Genomic DNA, 20,744 nt, shown 5'->3' with positions numbered 1-20,744 from the left:
GGTGGGAAAAGGAGTCTCCTAACAAAGCACGGGGACGCAGGTGGCGCTGTGGGTTAAACCACTGAGCCTAGGGCTTGCCGATCAGAAGGTTGGCGGTTTGAATCCCCGCGACGGGGTGAGCTCCCGTTGTTCGGTCCCTGCTCCTGCCAACCTAGCAGTTCGAAAGCACGGCAAAGTGCAAGTAGATAAATAGGTACCGCTCCGGCGGGAAGGTAAACGGCGTTTCCGTGCGTTGCTCTGGTTCACCAGAAGTGGCTTAGTCCTGCTGGCCACATGACCCGGAAGCTGTCTGTGGACAGACGCCTGCTCCCTCGGCCAGTAAAGCGAGATGCGCGCCGTAACCCCAGAGTCGTTCGCGACTGGACCTAAAGGTGAGGGGTCCCTTTACCTTTACCTTAACAAAGCACCCTTAACAAACTATAGCACCCAAGATTCTTTGTGGGAAGCCATGAGTGACTGTTTAAAGTGGTAACATGATACTGCTGTAAAAGGATAGTACAGATGAAGCAAAGTATCTGCTGAAGATATTCATGTACAGGCAGGCACACATGGAAAGAAGCGATTCTTCAGTGTCAGGAGCGAGCCAGCAATAAATCACATGGAGTGAGTGAAGTTAACTCCTTATTAGAAAAAAAACACGATCTGTATGGGAATGTCAGGCCTAATGAACACAGCAACTCTTCTTTGGTATGTCTTGCCTCAGCCCAGTATACCTGAAGGAGTGTCTCCACCCACATTGTTATGCCCGGACACTGAGGTAAAGTTCCGAGGGCCTTCTGGTGGTTCCCTCACTGCGAGAAGTGAGGCTACAGGGAACCAGACAGAGGGCCTTCTTGGAAGTGGCGCCTACCCTGTGGAACGTCCTCCCATCAGATGTCAAAGAAAATAAACAACTATCTAACTTTTAGAAGACATCTGAAGGCAGCCCTGTTTAGGGAAGTTTTATATTTGATGTTTTATCGTGTTTTTAATATTCTGTTGGGAGCCGCCCAGAATGGCTGGGGAGGCCCAGCCAGAGGGGCAGGGTATAAGTAATAAATTATTATTATTATTATTATTATTATTATTATTAGGCAGTTGTGGAGACTGAAGGTCTTTCCAAAGCAATCTGAGACTCTGCTCTTCCCTCTTCATACCCCTTCTTGTCCTGGGAGATCAGTGGGGAGGGGAGCTTGTCATAGCAGAAAGAGGAGACTCTCTGGCTTCTTCACCACCCTGGCTCATCTCTACCTCTTGGCCTCCCTCCCTCCTCTCCTGCTTCTGCTTCTGTGTCTGTCATAGATTCTCCCTGCTCATTATGCCCTGTTATCTCTTCGGCTTCTCACATTTCCTCCCAGTCTTCTCCCACTTTCCCTCTGACCACTCATCATCATCATCCCACCACCAATCCCCTGGCTCTGAGCCTTCTTCCCTTGGGGGTTCCCCAGCTGGTTCCGCCCACCAGTCCTCTGTGTTCAACCAGTCCGTGACATCCAGGTTCTCTGGCTCTGAGCCATGAAGAGCTTCAAATGTCAAAACTAGCACTATGGATCTAACCTGGAAACGAACTGGTAGTGCAACTGACTGATGAAACACTAGCATGGTGCAATCATAGATCACCAGTTAACAATCTAGGAGTTGCATTCTGCACTAGCCTCAGTTTCCAAACTGTCTTCAAAGGTGGCCCCATGTATAATTTGTTATGGTAGTCCAGCTGTACAAGAGCAAGACTACATGCTGCATTAGAAGTATATTTAAATAGCATGGTTAAGCCTGGCTCTTTTTAAATAAATGCATTCTCAGGGGGCCCAATCCTCAGATCAGGCCAGTCTACAGGAGAGGAATTTGTCTCATTTTCTCATTGTGAAGCCCCCTCCCCAGAAAAAAACTGCTATTTGCTCGACAAGGCAGTATTTGCTGGGAAGAAGGGTGAATAATGCTCCTTGGGGGAAGGTTAATCCCCCTTCCCCATTCAGCAATCTTAATCTGGGTAGCGGATCCCCACAGCTTTTCGTTAAGAAAAAGAGGTACTCGGTCTTAAGCATATTGTTTAAATATGCTATTATTCTTGTATGGCATGGTCTCCTTTGGGAACGTGAGATGCTAAGGAGTTAGAATTTTCGGTCGCGGGGTCGAAGCAAGGCAGGATATGTCTATTATTCCAGGAGGCTATGCCAGGAACAAGGAGAAGCGAGGGACAATGGGAGGAGCCATTCCTCAGAAGGCCTATAGACTTACCAAAAAAAAAAAGTAGACCTGTAAACATTGCAGCAAAAGTGTAGAGCTGGTTGGAGTGATACATGATTCTTCTGCCCTTCTATGTGAGTTTACCCACATTTGCCATCTTGCTCCTTCCGCTTCTGCTGCATAGTCTCATCTTTCCAAATCATAAATGTGCCACAAAAGCTCCCCTTCAGTAGAATTCAATTTTTCATGGACACTAAATTATTCATGCCCTAATGTGTCCTCCTAGCAGTTGCTTGCAATTTAAGCTATTTGTTCCTCCAACCCCAACCCTCCGGCCAACACACAATAACTCTGCCATTTTGACTGAGCCAGCGAAAACATATCCTGGGCCTTCCATCTTGATGTACATGTTTACAGTTACCACAAGTGTTCTGCTGCAGCTGGAGCTTTGCGCTGGTTATTTTACTACCAAGAGTCAAATGGATATTCTTGGAGATGTCCTTCAACAAAGATCTCCATTAGTCCTGCTTTTTCCTTTTCCTTTTACACAAATGACTCAAACATATAATAGGTTAAAATACAGATTCTGTCACAAAGACTCATTTAAGTGCGTCTCAGTAGCTGACTCATGCAACGCTGCCTACAGAAAATGTGCTAAGGAAAATTACCCAAATTATCATTTGGATCCTAGCACAGAATTTTCCTTTTTTATAACTGCTGCACACTGGGTTGACATCTTCATCAAGCTATCAACTTCAACCAGTCAAATTCCTGGTAAATCATTGCCAGTTCAGACGTCATGAGTGTACATGTGAATTTAAGAATTTTTTTTGCCTTAATATGCATTGCTGTACAGTGGTGCCTCTGGTTACGAACTTAATTTGTTCTGGAGGTCTGTTCTTAACCTGAAACCGTTCTTAACCTGAGGTACCACTTTAGCTAATGGGGCCTCCCGATGCCACCGCACCGTGATTTCTGTTCTCATCCTGAGGTAAAGTTCTTAAACCAAGGTACTACAGTGGTACCTCAGGTTACAGACGCTTCAGGTTAGACTCCGCTAACCCAGAAATAGTACCTCGGGTTAAGAATTTTGCTTCAGGATGAGAACAGAAATCGCGGCGTGGCGGCAGCGGGGGGCCCCATTAGCTAAAGTGGTGCTTCAGGTTAAGAAGAGTTTCAGGTTAAGAACAGACCTCCGGAACGAATTAAGTTCTTAACCCGAGGTACCACTGTACTTCGGGGTTAGCCAAGTCTGTAACCCAAAGTGTTTGTAACCCAGGGTGTTTGTAACCCGAGGTACCACTGTACACAGCTTTACATTGAATTGCACTTGCCATTTTAGAAAACCATAGAATTGTAGAGCTGGGAGGGACCATGAGCTCATCTAGTCCAACCCCCCTGGGATGCTGGAATCTTTTTGCCCAACATGGGGCTCGAACCCATGACCTGAGATTAAGAGTCTCATGATTATACTGACTGAGCTATCCTACCTTTTTACTACCCATTCACTCTGTTTGGGGAGATCAGATGGGGCTCCTCACCATCCTTTTTTGTTTTAACTACCCTGAACAATTTAGTATCAGAAGCGTGGCTGCCTCACTGCTCACCCCTAACTCTAGATCGTAGATCGTAGAATTAGAAGGGACCCCAAGAGTCATCCAACCCCCTGCAATTCAAGAATATCAACATGCAGTCTCCCATCCAATCTGAAACCATAGTGGACCCTGCTTAGCTTTACAAATGTGCTAGCAGTTTTATTGCTGCCCACCTGTCAATCAACCAATGCCATGATGCCAGATTAGCTGGTCTTGTGTCAGCCATGAAACCACCAGCTCTCCCTTACCAGAGCAAATTTCAAAGTTTAAACAAACAGTGAGCGAAAGCTTTTCTCTTTCTTTCTTTCTTTCTTTCTTTCTTTCTTTCTTTCTTTCTCTCTTTCTTTCTTTCTTTCTTTCTTTCTTTCTTTCTTTCTTTCTTTCTTTCTTTCTTTCTTTCTTTCTCTCTTTCTCTCTCTCTTTCTCTCTTTCTTTCTTTCTTTCTTTCTTTCTTTCTTTCAAAGAGCACCCAGAAAACCCTACAGTGGATAAACTGGCAGGATATGAGGAGTGGGGGGTGGGGAGTAGAATATACACCCTGCCTGGAATGGGTGGAAGCTTCTTGTGATCCAAAGTCTGTTTGTGGCCAGGGGAGCCAACTTGAATAAAATATTGTGGGGGTGGGCGGGTGGATAGATAAGGCCTGCCCTGCATAATCAATCACAAGACACGGCATACGCACACCATTTGAATGACAATGCCCATAAACATTACAGTTTATTTTATTGGAGGGCGAAGCAATCTCAGTTGGCTCCTATGTTTGTGGAAATTGAGGGACAATGAAAGGCAACAGAGCTCACCCTGCTGTTGAAAAAACCCATTCCTCTTTGGGAGTACAGTGGTACCTTGGGTTAAGAACTTAATTAATTATGGAGGTCCGTTCTTAACCTGAAACTGTTCTTAACCTGAAGTACCACTAATGGGGCCTTCTGCTGCCACCGCCACGCAATTTCTGTTCTCATCCTGAAACAAAGTTCTTAACCTGAGGTACTACTTCTGGGTTAGTGGAGTCTGTAACCTGAAGTGTCTGTAACCTGAAGCGTCTGTAACCCGAGGTACCACTGTATCACAATCTCTCCCTCTGTAGATGGAAAGCTTTTTTACAACGGCAGGCTGGTCGTCTGCACTCAGAAGCATTCCAGCCTGGCCGAAGGATACAGCTTTCACTTTGATTGAATTTATAGGGAGACCTTTGCTAAGCGTCATGGTTGCCAGCTTGTTCTTGAGGTTCTGGGAAATGTCAAGGACCATGTCAAAGAGGGAAGAGCATCAGCAAACACTGGATCAATGAAACTGATGGATGCTGGAAAGGAGTCCGGTTGAAGCCCAAGAGGGGGCTGGTTTTGTTTTGTTTTGTTTTGTTTTGTTTTAGTACATAAAGTTAAGATAACCAAACGAAATGTAGTGAGAACAAATGGAAGCATTGCTCCTTTTAAAAAAAATACTATGGTGGGCTTTGGTCTGCATAGACTGACTGGGGAAGAAGAAGAAGAAGAGGAGTTTGGATTTGATATCCCACTTTATCACTACCCAAAGGAGTTTCAAAGCGGCTAACATTCTCCTTTCCCTTCTTCCCCCACAACAAACACTCTGTGAGGTGAATGAGGCTGAGAGACTTCAAAGAAGTGTGACTAGCCCAAGGTCACCCAGCAGCTGCATGTGGAGGAGAGGAGACGCGAACCCGGTTCACCAGATTACGAGTCCACCGCTCTTAACCACTACACCACACTGGCTGTGGGTCTCTAAACCTGTGGGTTTCTAAATATAATAATACTACTAATAAATTTTATTTATACCCCGCCCTCCCTGGGCTCAGGGCGGCTAACACCAATGTAGCTGGGCAGTTCTCATCACCCCTGAGAATTAATGTGCAGGCCTGTGTTAGTGGGGCAAAATTCAAGGCTGCAGTCCCAGGCACACTTACCTAGGAGTAAGCTCCATTGAGTACAGTGGGGCTTACTTCTGAGTAGGAAGTGGTGTTGTAAATATGCTACCAAGGATATTTGGAATGATGCCCAAGAATCTGGAATGCAGCCCCGTCGGTGGATGTTCCCTTTTTAAACACTAGATGGTGGGTAAATCTTAACCAGCACTTTTTGGCCTGTGTCCGGATCTCAGCATATGAGTGCCAAGTGCTAATGCATTTTATATTCTTCCTCCGTATCAGGAAATTTCAGTCTGCCAAGTAACAACGGAAACTGCTGATGCTGGGGGTCGGGGTGGGAACGGATGATGCATAAACATGCTGAGCAAAGGAGCACTCTGATAGATCCACTCACCTGCTCTGAGGTGTGTTTGGTCAGAGAGGTCAAACCTGCAGTGCAATCGCTGTTCTTGCCACCCAGCATGGCCTCAGTCGCTCACCACAAACAAAATGCGCAATCAAGAGCAACAAGCTGTGTGTTTGTGAGCCTTGATTATGCCTTGACAGGTCTTGATGCTGCAAATAATGATGTAGTCCTAAATTGTCCCCGGTTCCACATGCAGGGATGAGAACATGTTGATGCAACAAGCGGAGGGGAGGGGAAACTTCTATCAATCTAATTTGTACTTGTTTACCCCAGCTGTTGGGACGCGGGTGGCGCTGTGAGTTAAACCACAGAGCCTAGGACTTGCTGATCAGGTCGGTGGTTCAAATCCCTGCGACGGGGTGAGCTCCTGTTGCTCGGTCCCTGCTCCTGCCAACCTAGCAGTTCGAAAGCACATCAAAGTGCAAGTAGATAAATAGGTACCGCTCTGGCAGGAAGGCAAATGGCCTTTCCGTGTGCTGCTCTGGTTCGCCACATGACCTGGAAGCTGTACGCCGGCTCCCTCGGCCAATAAAGCGAGATGAGCGCCGCAACCCCAGAGTCGGTCGCGACTGGACCTAATGATCAGGGGTCCCTTTAGCTTTATCTTACCCCAGCAGTTAAAAAACAAAACCAAGAGTCCTAGCAGGAAAAAATCGTGGCAACACATAGTTGCCATTTTTTCCCTGGTAGGGCTGTTGTACTTTTTTAACAGCTAGGTAAAAAGCACAAATTTTCACTGATAAAAGGATTTCCCCCTCTTTTATTTCTCCCTGGATTCAGCATGTTGGGAAAAGCGACACTTACTGTGCGTGAAGAAGTCTTTTGGCCCCGTACTTCCAGTCCCAAGTAACGAAAACCATAAAGATACTCAAATCAAGCCCCAAATCATCTGATATTGTGCAGGTCTTAACAAAACAAAATCCCTGCCTCCATGAGCCTCTGCACAGTCAGCCCTCCCTCCTTAAGAGAAATGCTTCAGACATTCTCAGAGCATGGACATGCTGCCTTGCCGTTGCTGTTTATAATGCTGTTCAATAGATGACATCTCCATCACCCTGGCCCAGCCAGAAATGAAAAGAAAGAAGGTCCTTCATTCAAACCACAAAGTGGCTCTTTACAGAATTTACCAGAGCGGCACAGAATCCAGTCTCCAATAACACGGACCACACTTAGGTGAGACTCTATTTCTAAGGCCTGCTTTCCGTAACCGTCCCCCCCCCAAGAGCATTTGGCACACTGCCCCTGAGGTTGTTCCTCCTCCTACGCTGCTCTGCGATTCATCTGCAAGGTCCTCCTTTCTCCTGCACGGCTTGGCTTCCTGTCAGGTGCAGAAATGACATAAGCAGCAAGGCCACCCCTTTAGACAAGGCCCTTCGCTTGAGAGATGCCAGGAAGCCAAACCATCTGGATGGAAGACTTGACACGTATCCAACTCAAGGGTGGGAGGAACTGCAGAGGCAAAATAAACCACACACACACACTGGGAAAGTAAAGTGCAGATGGCTGCATTTTGATGTGAATGCTCCAATGTTAATTACACTAATTATTAACAGTTTATACCGAACGTTAGTATAAAAAATATATTATAAGATGACCCAACTGGGTCCTTCGTCTTCTGGATTAGTATTCGCTGAATACGATGATTTCTCATCATCTCAGTGGTTAAAACTGCTTCCTATCTTATTAAGGCAACCGACAAACAAGAGCTCCTCATAGAGGCTCCTCTGTGTTGGTTTGTTTCCCCCTTTAGCTTGAGTCAAGGGCCTATTGTCTCCCTCTAAGCTCATTCTCTAAACACCATAGTCCAAAACTCCTGAGCTGTGAAATTTCTATTCCTTTCGACCAGCTGCCTCAGCGCGTGAGCTTCTCTCTTGGACTGCTCAAAGCTCGGTATCCACATCTCCCGCAGAGCCGTTCTGTGCGTATTGCGAGACGAAAAAACAAATGGCTGAGGTTTGGGGCAGCTCAGGTGGCTTGCTTCTGCATTCCACTTTTTTGGTAACATTCCCTGGTTGAGAAAGAAAAAGAGAGAAAGAGAGGTGGGAGGACACAATCTGAATTTTATCAACCACCACGTAAGCAGGGATGAATATACACTCACTTCCACTTAAATGGTGTGTGGAGGGGAAAATATTTGGGAGGAATTCAATGAAGCACTAAGTTAAGGTCCCTTAGGAGTGTAGCTAGTTATGTTAGTGGAATGACTTGCACAAGGAAGCCGGAATGGTTCTGATGACTGGTTGCACAACAGACTGTTGCAGTCACAACCTGTCGCACAGCCATCTTCCACTAGCACAACTGTTGTGCTGGATTTCATATTACACAGGTATCATCACCATCATGTATTTATTTATATATAATGCGCCATTTGTGTGCATGGCTCCGCATTGTGAATGCAGCCCTCCGTCTGAAAAAGACTCCCCTCCCCACTGAGCTAGGAATGAGGTCTACATGTTCGCTCCATGTAGCTTCGAACGGCTGAAACATGCTTGATGCATTTAATAATAATAATAATACATTTTTATTTCTTATTGTATCCCGCCCTCCCAGGCCAAAGTCGGGGTTGCAAACTTGACAGGGCTTGGATGAAAATGTGCCTGCCACTTCTTGCAGTCTTTTTTAATGCTGCGGCGATTCTGTAAACAAGCATTATGTTTCACTCAAGAGGCTGTGAAATATTGCACTTTAATAAACTGTGGGCTGTCATTAGATCTAATCATTGCTTGATGTGTGCAACCTACTCTGTAGGTCAGCCTTGACTGCTAACTGAAGACCAAGTCAGCAGCAATTTCACTCAAGGCAATGCCTGGTGAATTATTTTGCTGCAATATTGTAGGCAGCTGGAGAAGAGTTGAACTCACAGAATATGAGACTGGGGGGGGGGAGAGGGTATTAGAAAGCAAAGAACCTGTGGCCCTGCAGATGTTGTTGGATTCCAACTCCCTTCTACCCATGACCATGTCCATGCTGCTAAGTCTGATAGGAGTTGGAATACAGTGGTACCTCAGGTTACGTATTTAATTCATTCCGGAGGTCCGTTCTTAACCTGAAACTGTTCTTAACCTGAAACACCACTTTAGCTAATGGGGCCTCCTGCTAGTGCCGCGCCGCCAGAGAATGATTTCTGTTCTCATCCTGAAGCAAAGTTCTTAACCCGAGGTACTATTTCTGGGTTAGCGGAGTCTGTAACCTGAAATGTATGTAACCCGAGGTACCACTGTACTACCACAGCTGACATGCCACAAGGTCCTTATTCCTCTTATAAAGACTCATATAAACTCGGGACTCTGGGAGAACAACATCTGCCTTCCTTTCCTTGGGAGCTCTCCTTGGTCCTGGAGAGCTTGTCTCTGGCCCTGCTTCTATCTGTCAGAACTCATACATCACACCTGCCACAAAGTGACTCCACTTGACAATTAGTACCTGGCAAGTCTGACTCAGAGACGGTGTGAGCCTGGCTATAATAGGGCAGATGGCTTTATAATTACCTTTGCTTGTCTCCTCATATTTCCCCATATTCTAGTGCACACCATGCATTCAAAGGCATCTATGTAATTGTCCTTCATGATATCTTGCACTCCCCATGTGCGTTCCTTTATAGCAGCAAGCAGGTGTTGGTTGGAGATGTCCCCTTTCAGCTTCCATTCAAGGTAGGCTTCATATTTCTCATCATCTGCATCCAAAGCTTTGATGTATTGTGCCAGGTCCTTGGGCTGTGAGAATCCTGTGACCAGGATTGCACTCTTATTGCTGGGAAGCCAGTCTTTGACACTAGGAGAGCCGTAATAAACTGGTACCACACCCAGCTTCAGTGGTCTCCAGAGCTTTTCAGTGATATAATCTTCACAGACAGCATTCTCAAAGGCAAGGACAAATTTGTACTGAGCAAGTATCTTGTAGAAGTTATCGTTATCCATGGAGGCAGGGTTTTCAAGCTGCTCCGGAAGATCTCTGTTATGCAAGCAGGCACCATAGGAGTCTACTTCAATGTGAGCCATAAGCTCCTGTACATAGCTGTCCCGGTCAGAGGGAGGATCGCAGTCAGACTGTACATATACGAGGGGCGCAAGCCTTTTCCTCAAGCTGTTCTTGTTTTGCAAAGGAATCATGTACCTCAGGGATTTTAAGGCCTCAATGCTTTCAAGGTACTGTGTGGTGAGTGGCAGATGTGAGTGGCGGCTGAATGTTGCTGTGTGGTTGAACAGAGTGATGGCTGGTCTCTGGAAGAGCTTGTAATTGTTTTTGGGTGACTCCTCGTGGAAAAGGGCCCAGTCATGGTGGTCTTTTCGGGGGAGTGGTAAACTATCTATGCTGAAGTCAGTACCTAGATGTTGACAATACAAATGGGAGAGAAATAAACCAGTATTGCTCCCAGTGAAAGAAATATTGGAAAACATTATTCAATCTGGCTGCGCTTCCATGAATGATATGAACAGCATATTACCAAGGCAGCCTAGTATTTACGACCATCACCACCCCTCTCTCGCCTATGGCTCCTCCCCACAACATCTTACTAACATGCAAAACAAGTGGGACCCACAATGGAATGTTGCATGTGCTTCCATTGAGAGTGCAATTTTCCAGGATACTCCATTCTGTTCCCCTTTCTCCCTCCCCAAGGTTGCCATTCCACTCATTACACACACACACACAAAAACACACACACACACATACACACATAGATGGGCAGCATTTCATGCCTATTGAGGATGCTCAGTTGTCAGAAGCAAGCCAGTGGCAAGTCACATTGTGCAAGCTGGAGTTAATTAGCAAAAACATGATCACTTGGTGGAGTGTCAGACCTAATGAGCACAGCAACTCATCTCTGTCAGGTCTTGCTTCCTATGAAGTAGTCACTGAGAATGAAGATCTACGCCTCTCCACAGCTGCCTAAGTACCCTCGTCTCCAGGGTCCCCCCCCCCCAAGCAATAGGAGACCATGCCTGCATGAATCTAACTTCTCCTTCGCCCTTTTCATGCCTCTTCTGGTTGACCAGGGGGAAGTGAGCTGGTCTCAGCAGAACGGGGGAGACACCCATGACTCTTCACTAGCCTGACTCATCTCTGCTTCTTGGCCTCCCTTACCCCACTTTCATGCTTCAGCTTCAGCCTCTGGTTCTGGACTGCTCTCTGCCACAGACTCTCCCAGCTCACTAAACCCTGTTACTCCTTCAGATTCCAATACCTTCTCTTACCAGTCCTCCTTCTTCTCCCTCTGACCATTCATCATTGTCCCACCACCACTCCCTGAGCATTGAGCCTTCTTCCCCTGCTGGTTCTTCCCACCATTCCTCTGTGTCCAACCAGTCCATGACATCAGTCCTCAGTGAGCTATACATAGATATACACTTGGGTTCTTCCTAGCTACAAATGGGATCCTGATTCTGCTTCTAAACAGGTAAGCAACAAAGGCTGCAGCAAGGCAGTTCCTAGTGGTTCTTCACAATATAAAACAGTTAACACTGCAATCCTATATACAACTGTAAGACCCATTGAATTCAACAGGGCTTGTTTCTGAGTAGACATTTATAGGACTGCACTGTAAGTTTATGCTAGTTTTCTATTTGGAGTTCATGAAACATTGCAGGATAAAAAGTGCTGTGATAGGTATCTAAAGTTATATATAAAAAGGATGCTATACATCCTGAGAAAAGCTCAATAAAACTTGATTCCCTTAAACTTCCAGTGTTCGGGTCTATCTGAATAATAAATCTCTCTAGATGTGGTTTTGAATTATAAAGGGAATATCCTGCGGACATGTATTGTGAAAATAATATTTTTATTACAGCTCTGAGGAGAGAGATAATAAAGTCAGTTTTGTGCTTGACAGCCAAAATAATTCAGCCCAAGAATCACCAGCTCCATGGGAATCGTGAAACTTGTTTCAAAACTTTTATCTACTTTTCCTGCTCCTGGATTTGAGTTGTATCCATTGGGGGCAGCTGCATGTTTTTAAAGAGAGTAGCTGCATGTTGTGACTTGGGTTTCAGAAACAGAGGCTTTGACAACATTAGCAGCAAAAAAATTGCAGTGCACCCACTAGAGAAGTACTGAATACAACTTTTAAAAGCGCATTAAACTGAGGCACCCTTGAGTGGATATTACAACTTTTAGGTGATATTGTAAACAAACAGAGTCCAATTCTTGCTGAGAAAATAAAGTCAGAGCTGTCTACTAATGGTGAAGATAAAGGATCTGCAGCGAGAAGCCTATAAAAGGATACTTCCAAGGTGAAACACTAGGATGACTGATTGATTTGATACAACGCATTAATCTTAGCCAAGCTGATAGACAATATGTCTTAAAGGATGGAAGAGATGATAAAAAATATGCTTCAGACCAGAAAAAGACAGAGAGGCATTACAAGGTTTATGATGAGAAAATGCAGAATAAGATTGCAATTATGAGCACATTTCATACTTTAATGTTCGTGACAAAATAAATAATGGTCTAAGTTACGGGTGGGCAACATGCAGGTCACTGACATAACTGAAGTTTTCTTATGATCCCCATAGGTATTTTCCAAGAGCTTTTATTAAAGTAAGTAAAGGTAAAGGAACCCCTGACCATTAGGTCCAGTCGTGGCTGAATCTGGGGTTGCGCGCTCATCTCGCTTTATTGGCCGAGGGAGCCGGCGTACAGCTTCCGGGTCATGTGGCCAGCGTGACTAAGCCGCTTCTGGCGAACCAGAGCAGTGCATGGAAAGGCCGTTTGCCTTCCCGCCAGAGCAGTACCTATTTATCTACTTGCACTTTGACGTGCTTTCGAACTACTAGGTTGGCAGGAGCAGGGACCAAGCCACGGGAGCTCACCCCAACGCAGGGATTTTTCACAGTCTGTACGTTTTGCATCTTGTTGCCATTTGTCCTCACTGTTTGCAATATTTTTTCCTCTAAAAGTGTGAATGTATGCACACACACACACACACACACACACTACAACTGAGGATAACAATTCATGCACCTGAGGAAGTAAACATAGTTTACGCCCAAGTAAATCTGTTGGTCTTTATAGCAACGATAAAATGTGTTTTTTTGCTTGACACTAATATGACTACCAACAAAGGTCCGTATAGTTAAAGCCAGGTTTTCCCAGTAGTGATGTATGGAAGTGAAAGGTGGACTATAAAGAAGGCTGATCGCTGAAGAATTGATGCTTTTGAATTATGGTGCTGGAGGAGACTCTTGAGAGTCCCATGGACTGCAAAAAGATCAAACCTATCCATTCTGAAGGAAATCAGCCCTGAGTGCTCACTAGAAGGACAGATCCTGAAGCTGAGGCTCCAATACTTTGGCCACCTCATGAGAAGAGAAGACTCCCTGGAAAAGACCCTGATGTTGGGAAAGATGGAGGGCACAAGGAGAAGGGGACGACAGAGGACGAGATGGTTAGACAGTGTTCTCGAAGCTACCAGCATGAGTTTGACCAAACTGCGGGAGGCAGTGGAAGACAGAAGTGCCTGGCGTACTCTGGTCCATGGGGTCACGAAGAGTCAGACACGACTAAACAACTAAACAACAACAACAATATGACTACCTCTCTGAAAACTGACTGTTCACATTAATTCTCTCCATTTCCAGTGTTCAGCTGTGAGTGCCAATCTTTATATAGCCAAAATGGCACCGTCCCCACATAAAAGGGAGGTTTCAGCAGACTTGGGAAAATCTCAGAGTTTGCAGAAGTACAGAAACATCCTTTGGGGGGAGGGGACTTAAGGCAGTAAGATCAATGGCCATAGCATGCTCACTGACCATGGTGGGGAACAGAAAACCCAGAAGAAAGGAGGACTGAAATAGAGTGGCTGGAATCCCAAACAGCAGACCCCGAAAAGCAGCACGCCACGCTGCAACATTCTGTTGCAGGCCCCAGATAAATGAACCATGTGAGCGAGGGGGAAAGGCAAAGTCACTCATCATCTTGAAGAATAAAATGAACCAGCCTCTTACCATAAAACAGAAATGCTTTAGTCATAAAGTTGTGCTGATAGGTCCTGTTGATAGTAAAGAAGCAAGCGTCTTGTCCGCACCGACCAAGCCGCCCTGTCTCTCCTGTCAGCGGAGACCACCACAGCAAGATAGGATATCGGTCGTTGTTCAAAATGGTCTTTGTATCGCTGGGGAGTTCCGGTTTCTTTACAAACAGATAAGTGTATTTCTGCCATTCTTCATCTTTCAGTGCGCTGTTTTGTGAAATGGAGGTTTTCGTCATCTTCCTTTCAGACTTTCCAAGCTCTACAACCACCTTTCAAGGGGAAAGAGAAATCTATCGTTATTGAAGTCTCATTGTACATGGCATGAACTATCCTTCTGTATAACAGAGCACCCACTGAGGCCTGCTTTAAAATGGAGAAAACAGTAGGCCCTGGTCTCTGTAGAATTTAGTTCTAGTAGACAGTAATTGGGGAAATTATTCAATTATTGTGACCTTACTATTCTCATGTGACTCAAGGTGTTGGGTTGGTTGGATTATTGTTTTCATCATTAGGCTGCCAACTTTTCAATCAACCACTGCAGCTGTGTCTCTTAACAGTATATCCCTGAGAAGCTCAGGCTTCCTCAGCCCTCCAGATGTTTCGAGACTACAATTCCCATCATCCCTGACCACTGGTCCTGCTAGCTAGGGATCATGGGAGTTGTAGGCCTAAAACATCTGGAGGGCCAAGGTTGAGGAAGCCTGTATTAGCTCATAATATTTACCTCCATACTGCTAAAAGCTTCACATGTTAATATCATGCATGCCTCAAATTCCTTTACTAATGAAAAATCCATCAATGGGGGAAGCTCATCAGCAGAGGGCAGAGGTTGGGAGAGTTGCCTCGGGGAAGGGATGTTGCAGGAGTACACAATTCCCATCAGCCCTGACCATTGGCCATGCTGGCTGGGGCAGATGACAGCTGAGAGTCCAACATCCATGGCACCAATAGGAGACCTAGTATTTTGGAACACTGTTCCTATTGGATGTAATTCAGTGTAGTGCTAACTGTGGCATGCATGCAAGGACTGCTCACGCAATAAGAATTCCCCCCTTCGCCCCCTTTGTCTAGGTGTTCCCCCAAACCTCCAGAGCAGATTTAGGGGGGCATGGGGAAATCCTGAAGCAGGAACAGGCCTTGTTCCATGCATGCACAACAACTTAGTTCAATCCCAATGAAATCAGTCAACCACCTACAATTTTGATGCTCTGTCATCTGCTGAAAACGAGGTCTTTTTGTTTTGGTCTTGTCAGGAGTTTTTATTTAGAGAAATCTATTGTTGGTCATTTGCTTTGGTGTATTATTATATTTGAGTCCGTTGTGTTTTGGGTGCACACAGCCACAGTGTTTTTCTTATATGAGTTGGTGCCTTATAAATAAATATAAATACAATCTGGGTGGTCATGGAGATGCCGTACCCCTGGGGTAGAAAGATAGGCAAAAGAGGATCTCCCTTAGGACCTGGGAACCCAGGAAAAGGTTATGTGGGACTGTGCTGAAGCTGTCTGGGTGGGCAAGGCTGCCCTCACTTCTCTTCATGCCAACAGTCCTGCCACAGAATCATAGAGTTGGAAGGGACCATGAGAGTCATCTAGTCCAACCCCCTGCAATGCAGAAATTCTTCGCCCAACGTGGAACTTGAACCCATGACCCTAAGATTAAGAGTATGGCATGTTTCAGCCTAAATCAGTGCTCAACTCCTGACCCTGAGTATCTGTAGTACCTGGAGGGTGACAAGCAGAAAAAAGATGGCCATTAAGCAGAAGCAGGATGCCCAAAATCTCTTCTTCCTCATTGCATTCATGCCTTACGTCTGGGCATAGGAAGCAGGTGTTGCCTCTTCAGAATTGCTGCAACATACTCCACAGATGATATTCACTGCTGTTTCCCTTCACCACCTGGTCCTTCTCCATTGCCACCAGTGATGGGGGAACCGATGCCATCAAGGGCAGTGATGAAAAATTGGCCGCATTTCTGATCTTCCACCATGCAGCTTCTTGAACCAATGGCTTCTTGGAAGCGAATGCATCTGCTAAAGGAAAACAGGGCAGAGGTGTGTTTTAGAGGCACTGGTACAGCCAGTTTGATATACAGTGGTACCTCTGGATGCGAACGGGATCCGTTCCGGAGCCCCGTTCGCATCCAGAAGTGAACGCAACTCGCATCCGCACATCTGCACGTGTGCAGGTCGCGATTCAACACTTCTGCGCATGCGCATGACAGTTTGACCATCTGCGCATGCGCGAGCGGCGAAACCCGGAAGTAACATGCTCCATTACTTCCAGGTCACCGCAGCGTGCTACCCGGAAATACTTATCCCAAAGCTACTTCAACCCGAGGTATGACTGTACTGCGCTTCACTTTATATCAGAAAAGATATTGGACGCAAATGTTATTTCATCGTAATCAAGGCTTTGTGTGTTTTATGTCTGTCACCATACAAGTACAAAAGAGAACAGGCTTTCATTTTAGGAACGGAATTCTGCAGTTCAAGAACTTCAGCTTTCTTTATATATAACAGAGTTTCTATTAATAACCGGTTTATAGTCCTCATGGGCTTTGTGCAGGCAACCCCCTTTTGAAAACTGGTGTTCCACTGACCGCTTTCTAGTCTGCAGGCATGGAGGCTCATCTAAGTGTCAAGATATACATACTTTTGTTAGAAGACCAGCAACTTCACATTTCAGTCCTTTAGGAAATCTCAACAGAGTGCCATCTGAACCCAGTGATATGTCAGTTTTTAATTTGTCAGTAAGGCCTAAAACCTTGTCACCACTCACTTCTTCAGGTTTCCTTCCCAAAAAAAGTTAGTTCAGGCACAGGAATCTATCTGCCCTCAGACTTCCAGTGTGAACAACTCATTTAATTTCTCTGTCATCTTGTTTGCCTCTTTTAGCACGTATCTGACTCTGGTCATTGCTGAAAGCTCCCTATCTCATTTCCTGCTACTGCTGTACTTAAATATTTTCTGTGGTTGGCACTTAAGTTTTTAGGAACATGCTCCTCAAGCTTTTTGTTGTCCCCATCATTGTTTGATTGCATTTATGTTAACAAAAGTCTGTATTTATTTATTTTTTCATTTGCCCAAGTCTTCCATTTTCTGAAGGATGGCTCTTGCCTCAAATAGTTTCATTGACTCTGCTTATTAACCAATAAGCAGAGTACTGGCATCCTCTTGCCCCTGGATTAACTGTTTGGGACAAAAAAACCTGAAGCAATTTGTTTCCTTTTTGTGGGATACTCTGGCACAGCAGGACTGTTAACTAGCTAAGGCTCACACAAGACAAGACCTCTCACTTTAAACAGGGTAGCACAGTGGTACCTCGGGTTAAGTACTTAATTTGTTCTGGAGGTCCATTCTTAACCTGAAACTGTTCTTAACCTGAGGTACCACCTTAGCTAATGGGGCCTCCCGTGGCTGCCATGCAATTTCTGTTCTCATCCTGAAGCAAAGTTCTTAACCCGAGGTACTATTTCTGGGTTAGCAGCCGTTTGTAACCTGAAGCGTCTGTAACCTGAAGCATCTGTAACCCGAGGTACCACTGTATAAGGATCCCTTTGACTAGAAGAAGCTTCCAGAGTCAAAGTTGCCAACTTTCCTTTACTGGCCCTACTCCTCTGCCTTGAACAGTGGTGACAAAGCATAGCTACTTCTTCTTCTTCTTCTTCTTTTTAAGTAAAGCTGTTCCTGGCACAAGGATAAAATAAAATGTGAAAATTAAGCAAGCAAACGTTTCCCCATCAGCCTTCTGTTACAGGCACAAGGGACCAGGCAGCAAAACACGATTAGAAATCTGAATTCCTATCCTTGTTTCCCGATGGACTGAAAGACTCAAACGGCCCTTTTATCAGGGCAGCTGGGAGGGCGGGGGAAACTTCAGGGAACCAAGAAAGTCTTTCTTTTCTCTCTTTCCCCCAGTCCTTTAAAACATACAACAGCCTCAAGCGGCTCCTTCATCTTTATAGCATTGTGTAACATCCTAGACTGCAGGAGATCTGTCTCTCTCTCTCTCTCCCCCCCCCCCCCTGTGTATGTTTATATATCTATATTTATATTATATTTTTAAAAAACTCACCCCGGATAACAGCTCTTCCGTCTTGTTGCTGCTAGGCTGTTTTTTGTGGGTTGCTTTTTTTGTTTTTTACTTTCAGTTTGTACTTGGTTTTTTTTTAACAGCTCTCGGGATTACTGCAAAACCTGGAGAAGGATCGGAAGCTACAGTGCTAAAACCGTTTGGGAAAGCGCCTGGGAAATCCAGTTCATAAATTCCCACGTTCCGGGTTTCAATTAGGAACCAGCTTCGGGAAGCAGAGCCGGAGCCAGGAATTGCGGAGAGAGGCGACGTCGTCGTCTCTCTCTTTAGATTTTGTAAAGGAAAGTTAGTCTAATTGCACTAATAATATCAGCATTTTAGCGAAGTCATTCCCTCCCTGGAAGAAACCATCCCCCGAGCCACACGATCTCGGTAAGCGGGGTAGGAAACAACAACAACAACAACAACACGCAATTAAATAAATTAAGCATCAGCGACAATCTGGGGCTTTTTTGGGAGAAGGGCTTCGGGCTTCCCGTTGGAAAGAGCGCGTTTAAAAGAACCGGCGGCTGCGGCTCTCGCCTTTGCAAGGATGGACGGCTGCTGCATTATGCTAAAGCTCTGCCAGCGGGAGGACTGAGCTGCGTCAGTGGAATACATACATATATCTTCACAGGAGCGCTAAAAAGCCCTTTGAGATCATTCATCACGAAGCAGCTGAGGATCACACACACATCCGAATCAGTTAAGGCGGGACAGTTCCGTCTTTTATCCCTTAATAATGCTTAGCATGTCTTTACTTAAGGTAATTCGTGCATCACGCCTTCTTCTCGGGGAGAGTTCACATAAAACTGAAAATAAGAAATTCAGCAGCCAGCAAATTATCTGTCTTATCAACTCTTCAAATATATATTTATATGCATAGATAATTTGAAACATGCATACCCTTCAAATATATATTCATATGCATAGATAATTTGAAATATGTATACTCTTCAAATATATAATAATAATAATAATAATAAATTTTATTTATATCCCGCCCTCCCCAGCCGAAGCCGGGCTCAGGGCGGCTAACAACAATTAAATAATCAAACAGTCAAATAATCAAACATTCTAAAAACATTCCATTATAAAAATTAATTAAAGTCAAATTAATGGCAACCGTTGAGCAAAATTCTGTGCAGGTTGCCAGAGGAGGGAGTCAGGCTGGGACCTGACCAAAGGCCTGGTGGAACAACTCTGTCTTGCAGGCTCTGCGGAAAGATGTCAGGTCCCGCAGGGCCCTAGTCTCTTGTGACAGAGCGTTCCACCAGATTGGAGCCGCAGCCGAGAAAGCCCTGGCTCTAGTTGAGGCCAGCCTAACCTCTCTGAGGCCTGGGACCTTCAGGATGTTTTTATTTGACGAGCGTAGGTTTCTCTGTGGGGCATACCAGGAGAGGCGGTCCCGTAGGTACGAGGGTCCTAGGCCGTATAGGGCTTTAAAGGTTAAAACCAGCACCTTAAACCTGATCCTGTACTCCACCGGGAGCCAGTGCAGCTGGTATAGCACCGGATGAATGTGATCTCGCAGTGAAGACCCTGTAAGGAGTCTCGCTGCGGCATTCTGCACCCTCTGGAGTTTCTGGGTCAGTCTCAAGGGCAGCCCCACGTAGAGCGAGTTACAATAATCCAGTCTGGAGGTGACCGTCGCATGGATCACAGTGGCTAGGTCAGGGCGAGAGAGGTAAGGAGCCAACTGCTTAGCTTGGCGGAGATGAAAAAATGCCGCCTTTGTTATAGCTGCAATCTGCGCCTCCATGGAGAGGGAGGTGTCGAAGATTACACCCAAACTCTTAACGGACGGTGCTGGCACTAATTGCACCCCCGCTAGAGATGGGAGTTGCCCCCTCAATCCCATATCGTCCCGTCCCAGCCAGAGGACCTCTGTCTTCGAAGGATTTAACTTCAACCGGCTCCCACGTAACCATCCAGCCACAGCTGGATATTCATATGCATAGATCATTTGAAATATGTGTACTCTTCAAATATATATTCATATGCATAGATCATTTGAAATATGTATACTCTTCAAATAGATATTTCAAATTATCTATGCATATGAATATATATATATATATATATATATATACACTCTTCAAATATCTATTCAAATGCATAAATAATTTGAAATATGCATACCTGGCCATAGAATCATAGAATTGTAGAGTTGGAAGGGTCCACAAGGGTCATCCAGTCCAACCCCTAGCAATGCAGGAATCTTTCACCCAGGGGTGCCAACTTGAATAAAATTTGGGGGGGCGGCAGGTAAGCCCCATCCTGCATAATCGATCACATGATGTAGCACTCACCATTTGAATGGCAATGCCCATCAACTTGAGGGGCGCAGGGCCCCCTCAAATATTTTATTGGGGGAAGTTGGAGCCTATGCTTTCACCCACCATGGGACTCGAACCCACAACCCTGGAATGAAGAATCTCATACTCTACCAACTGAGCTATCCAGCCACTGATGTGGCATTGTGGTGTGCCTAGGACAAGGCTCAGCAAACTTTTTCAGCAGGGGGCTGGTCCACTGTCCCTCAGACCTTGTGGGGGGCCGGACTATATTTTTTGGGGAGGGGAATGAATGAATTCCTATGCCCCACAAATAACCCAGAGATGCATTTTAAATAAAAGAGCGCATT

General features: G+C 45.4%; 1 protein-coding gene across 3 annotated transcripts; it reads right to left on the bottom strand.

Annotated features, from left to right (window-relative positions):
- Positions 1–7,054: 7,054 nt before the first annotated feature.
- Positions 7,055–18,310, bottom strand: FUT10 (fucosyltransferase 10). Of its 3 annotated transcripts, none has more exons than XM_083420256.1 (5): positions 18,101–18,310; positions 15,748–16,056; positions 13,999–14,293; positions 9,541–10,376; positions 7,055–8,060 (listed from the first exon to the last, which is right to left on the bottom strand). In XM_083420256.1, the coding sequence occupies exons 2-5, from the start codon at positions 15,826–15,828 to the stop codon at positions 7,836–7,838; spliced, it is 1,437 nt and encodes a 478-aa protein (XP_083276382.1). In that variant the 5' UTR covers positions 15,829–16,056; positions 18,101–18,310; the 3' UTR covers positions 7,055–7,835. The 3 variants fall into 3 exon arrangements, with proteins under 3 accessions (XP_083276382.1, XP_083276383.1, XP_083276381.1); XM_083420257.1 differs by having other exon boundaries at positions 15,836–16,056; positions 18,101–18,212; XM_083420255.1 differs by having other exon boundaries at positions 15,748–16,053; positions 18,101–18,203.
- Between the last annotated feature and the right edge of the window lie 2,434 nt (positions 18,311–20,744).

The sequence above is a fragment of the Podarcis tiliguerta genome (assembly GCF_965153285.1).
Source record: "Podarcis tiliguerta genome assembly, chromosome: 17".
Classification (NCBI taxonomy): Eukaryota; Metazoa; Chordata; class Lepidosauria; order Squamata; family Lacertidae; genus Podarcis; species Podarcis tiliguerta.
Note: the sequence above shows the minus strand (reverse complement) of the source record. Positions and strands in the feature narration are given on the sequence as shown.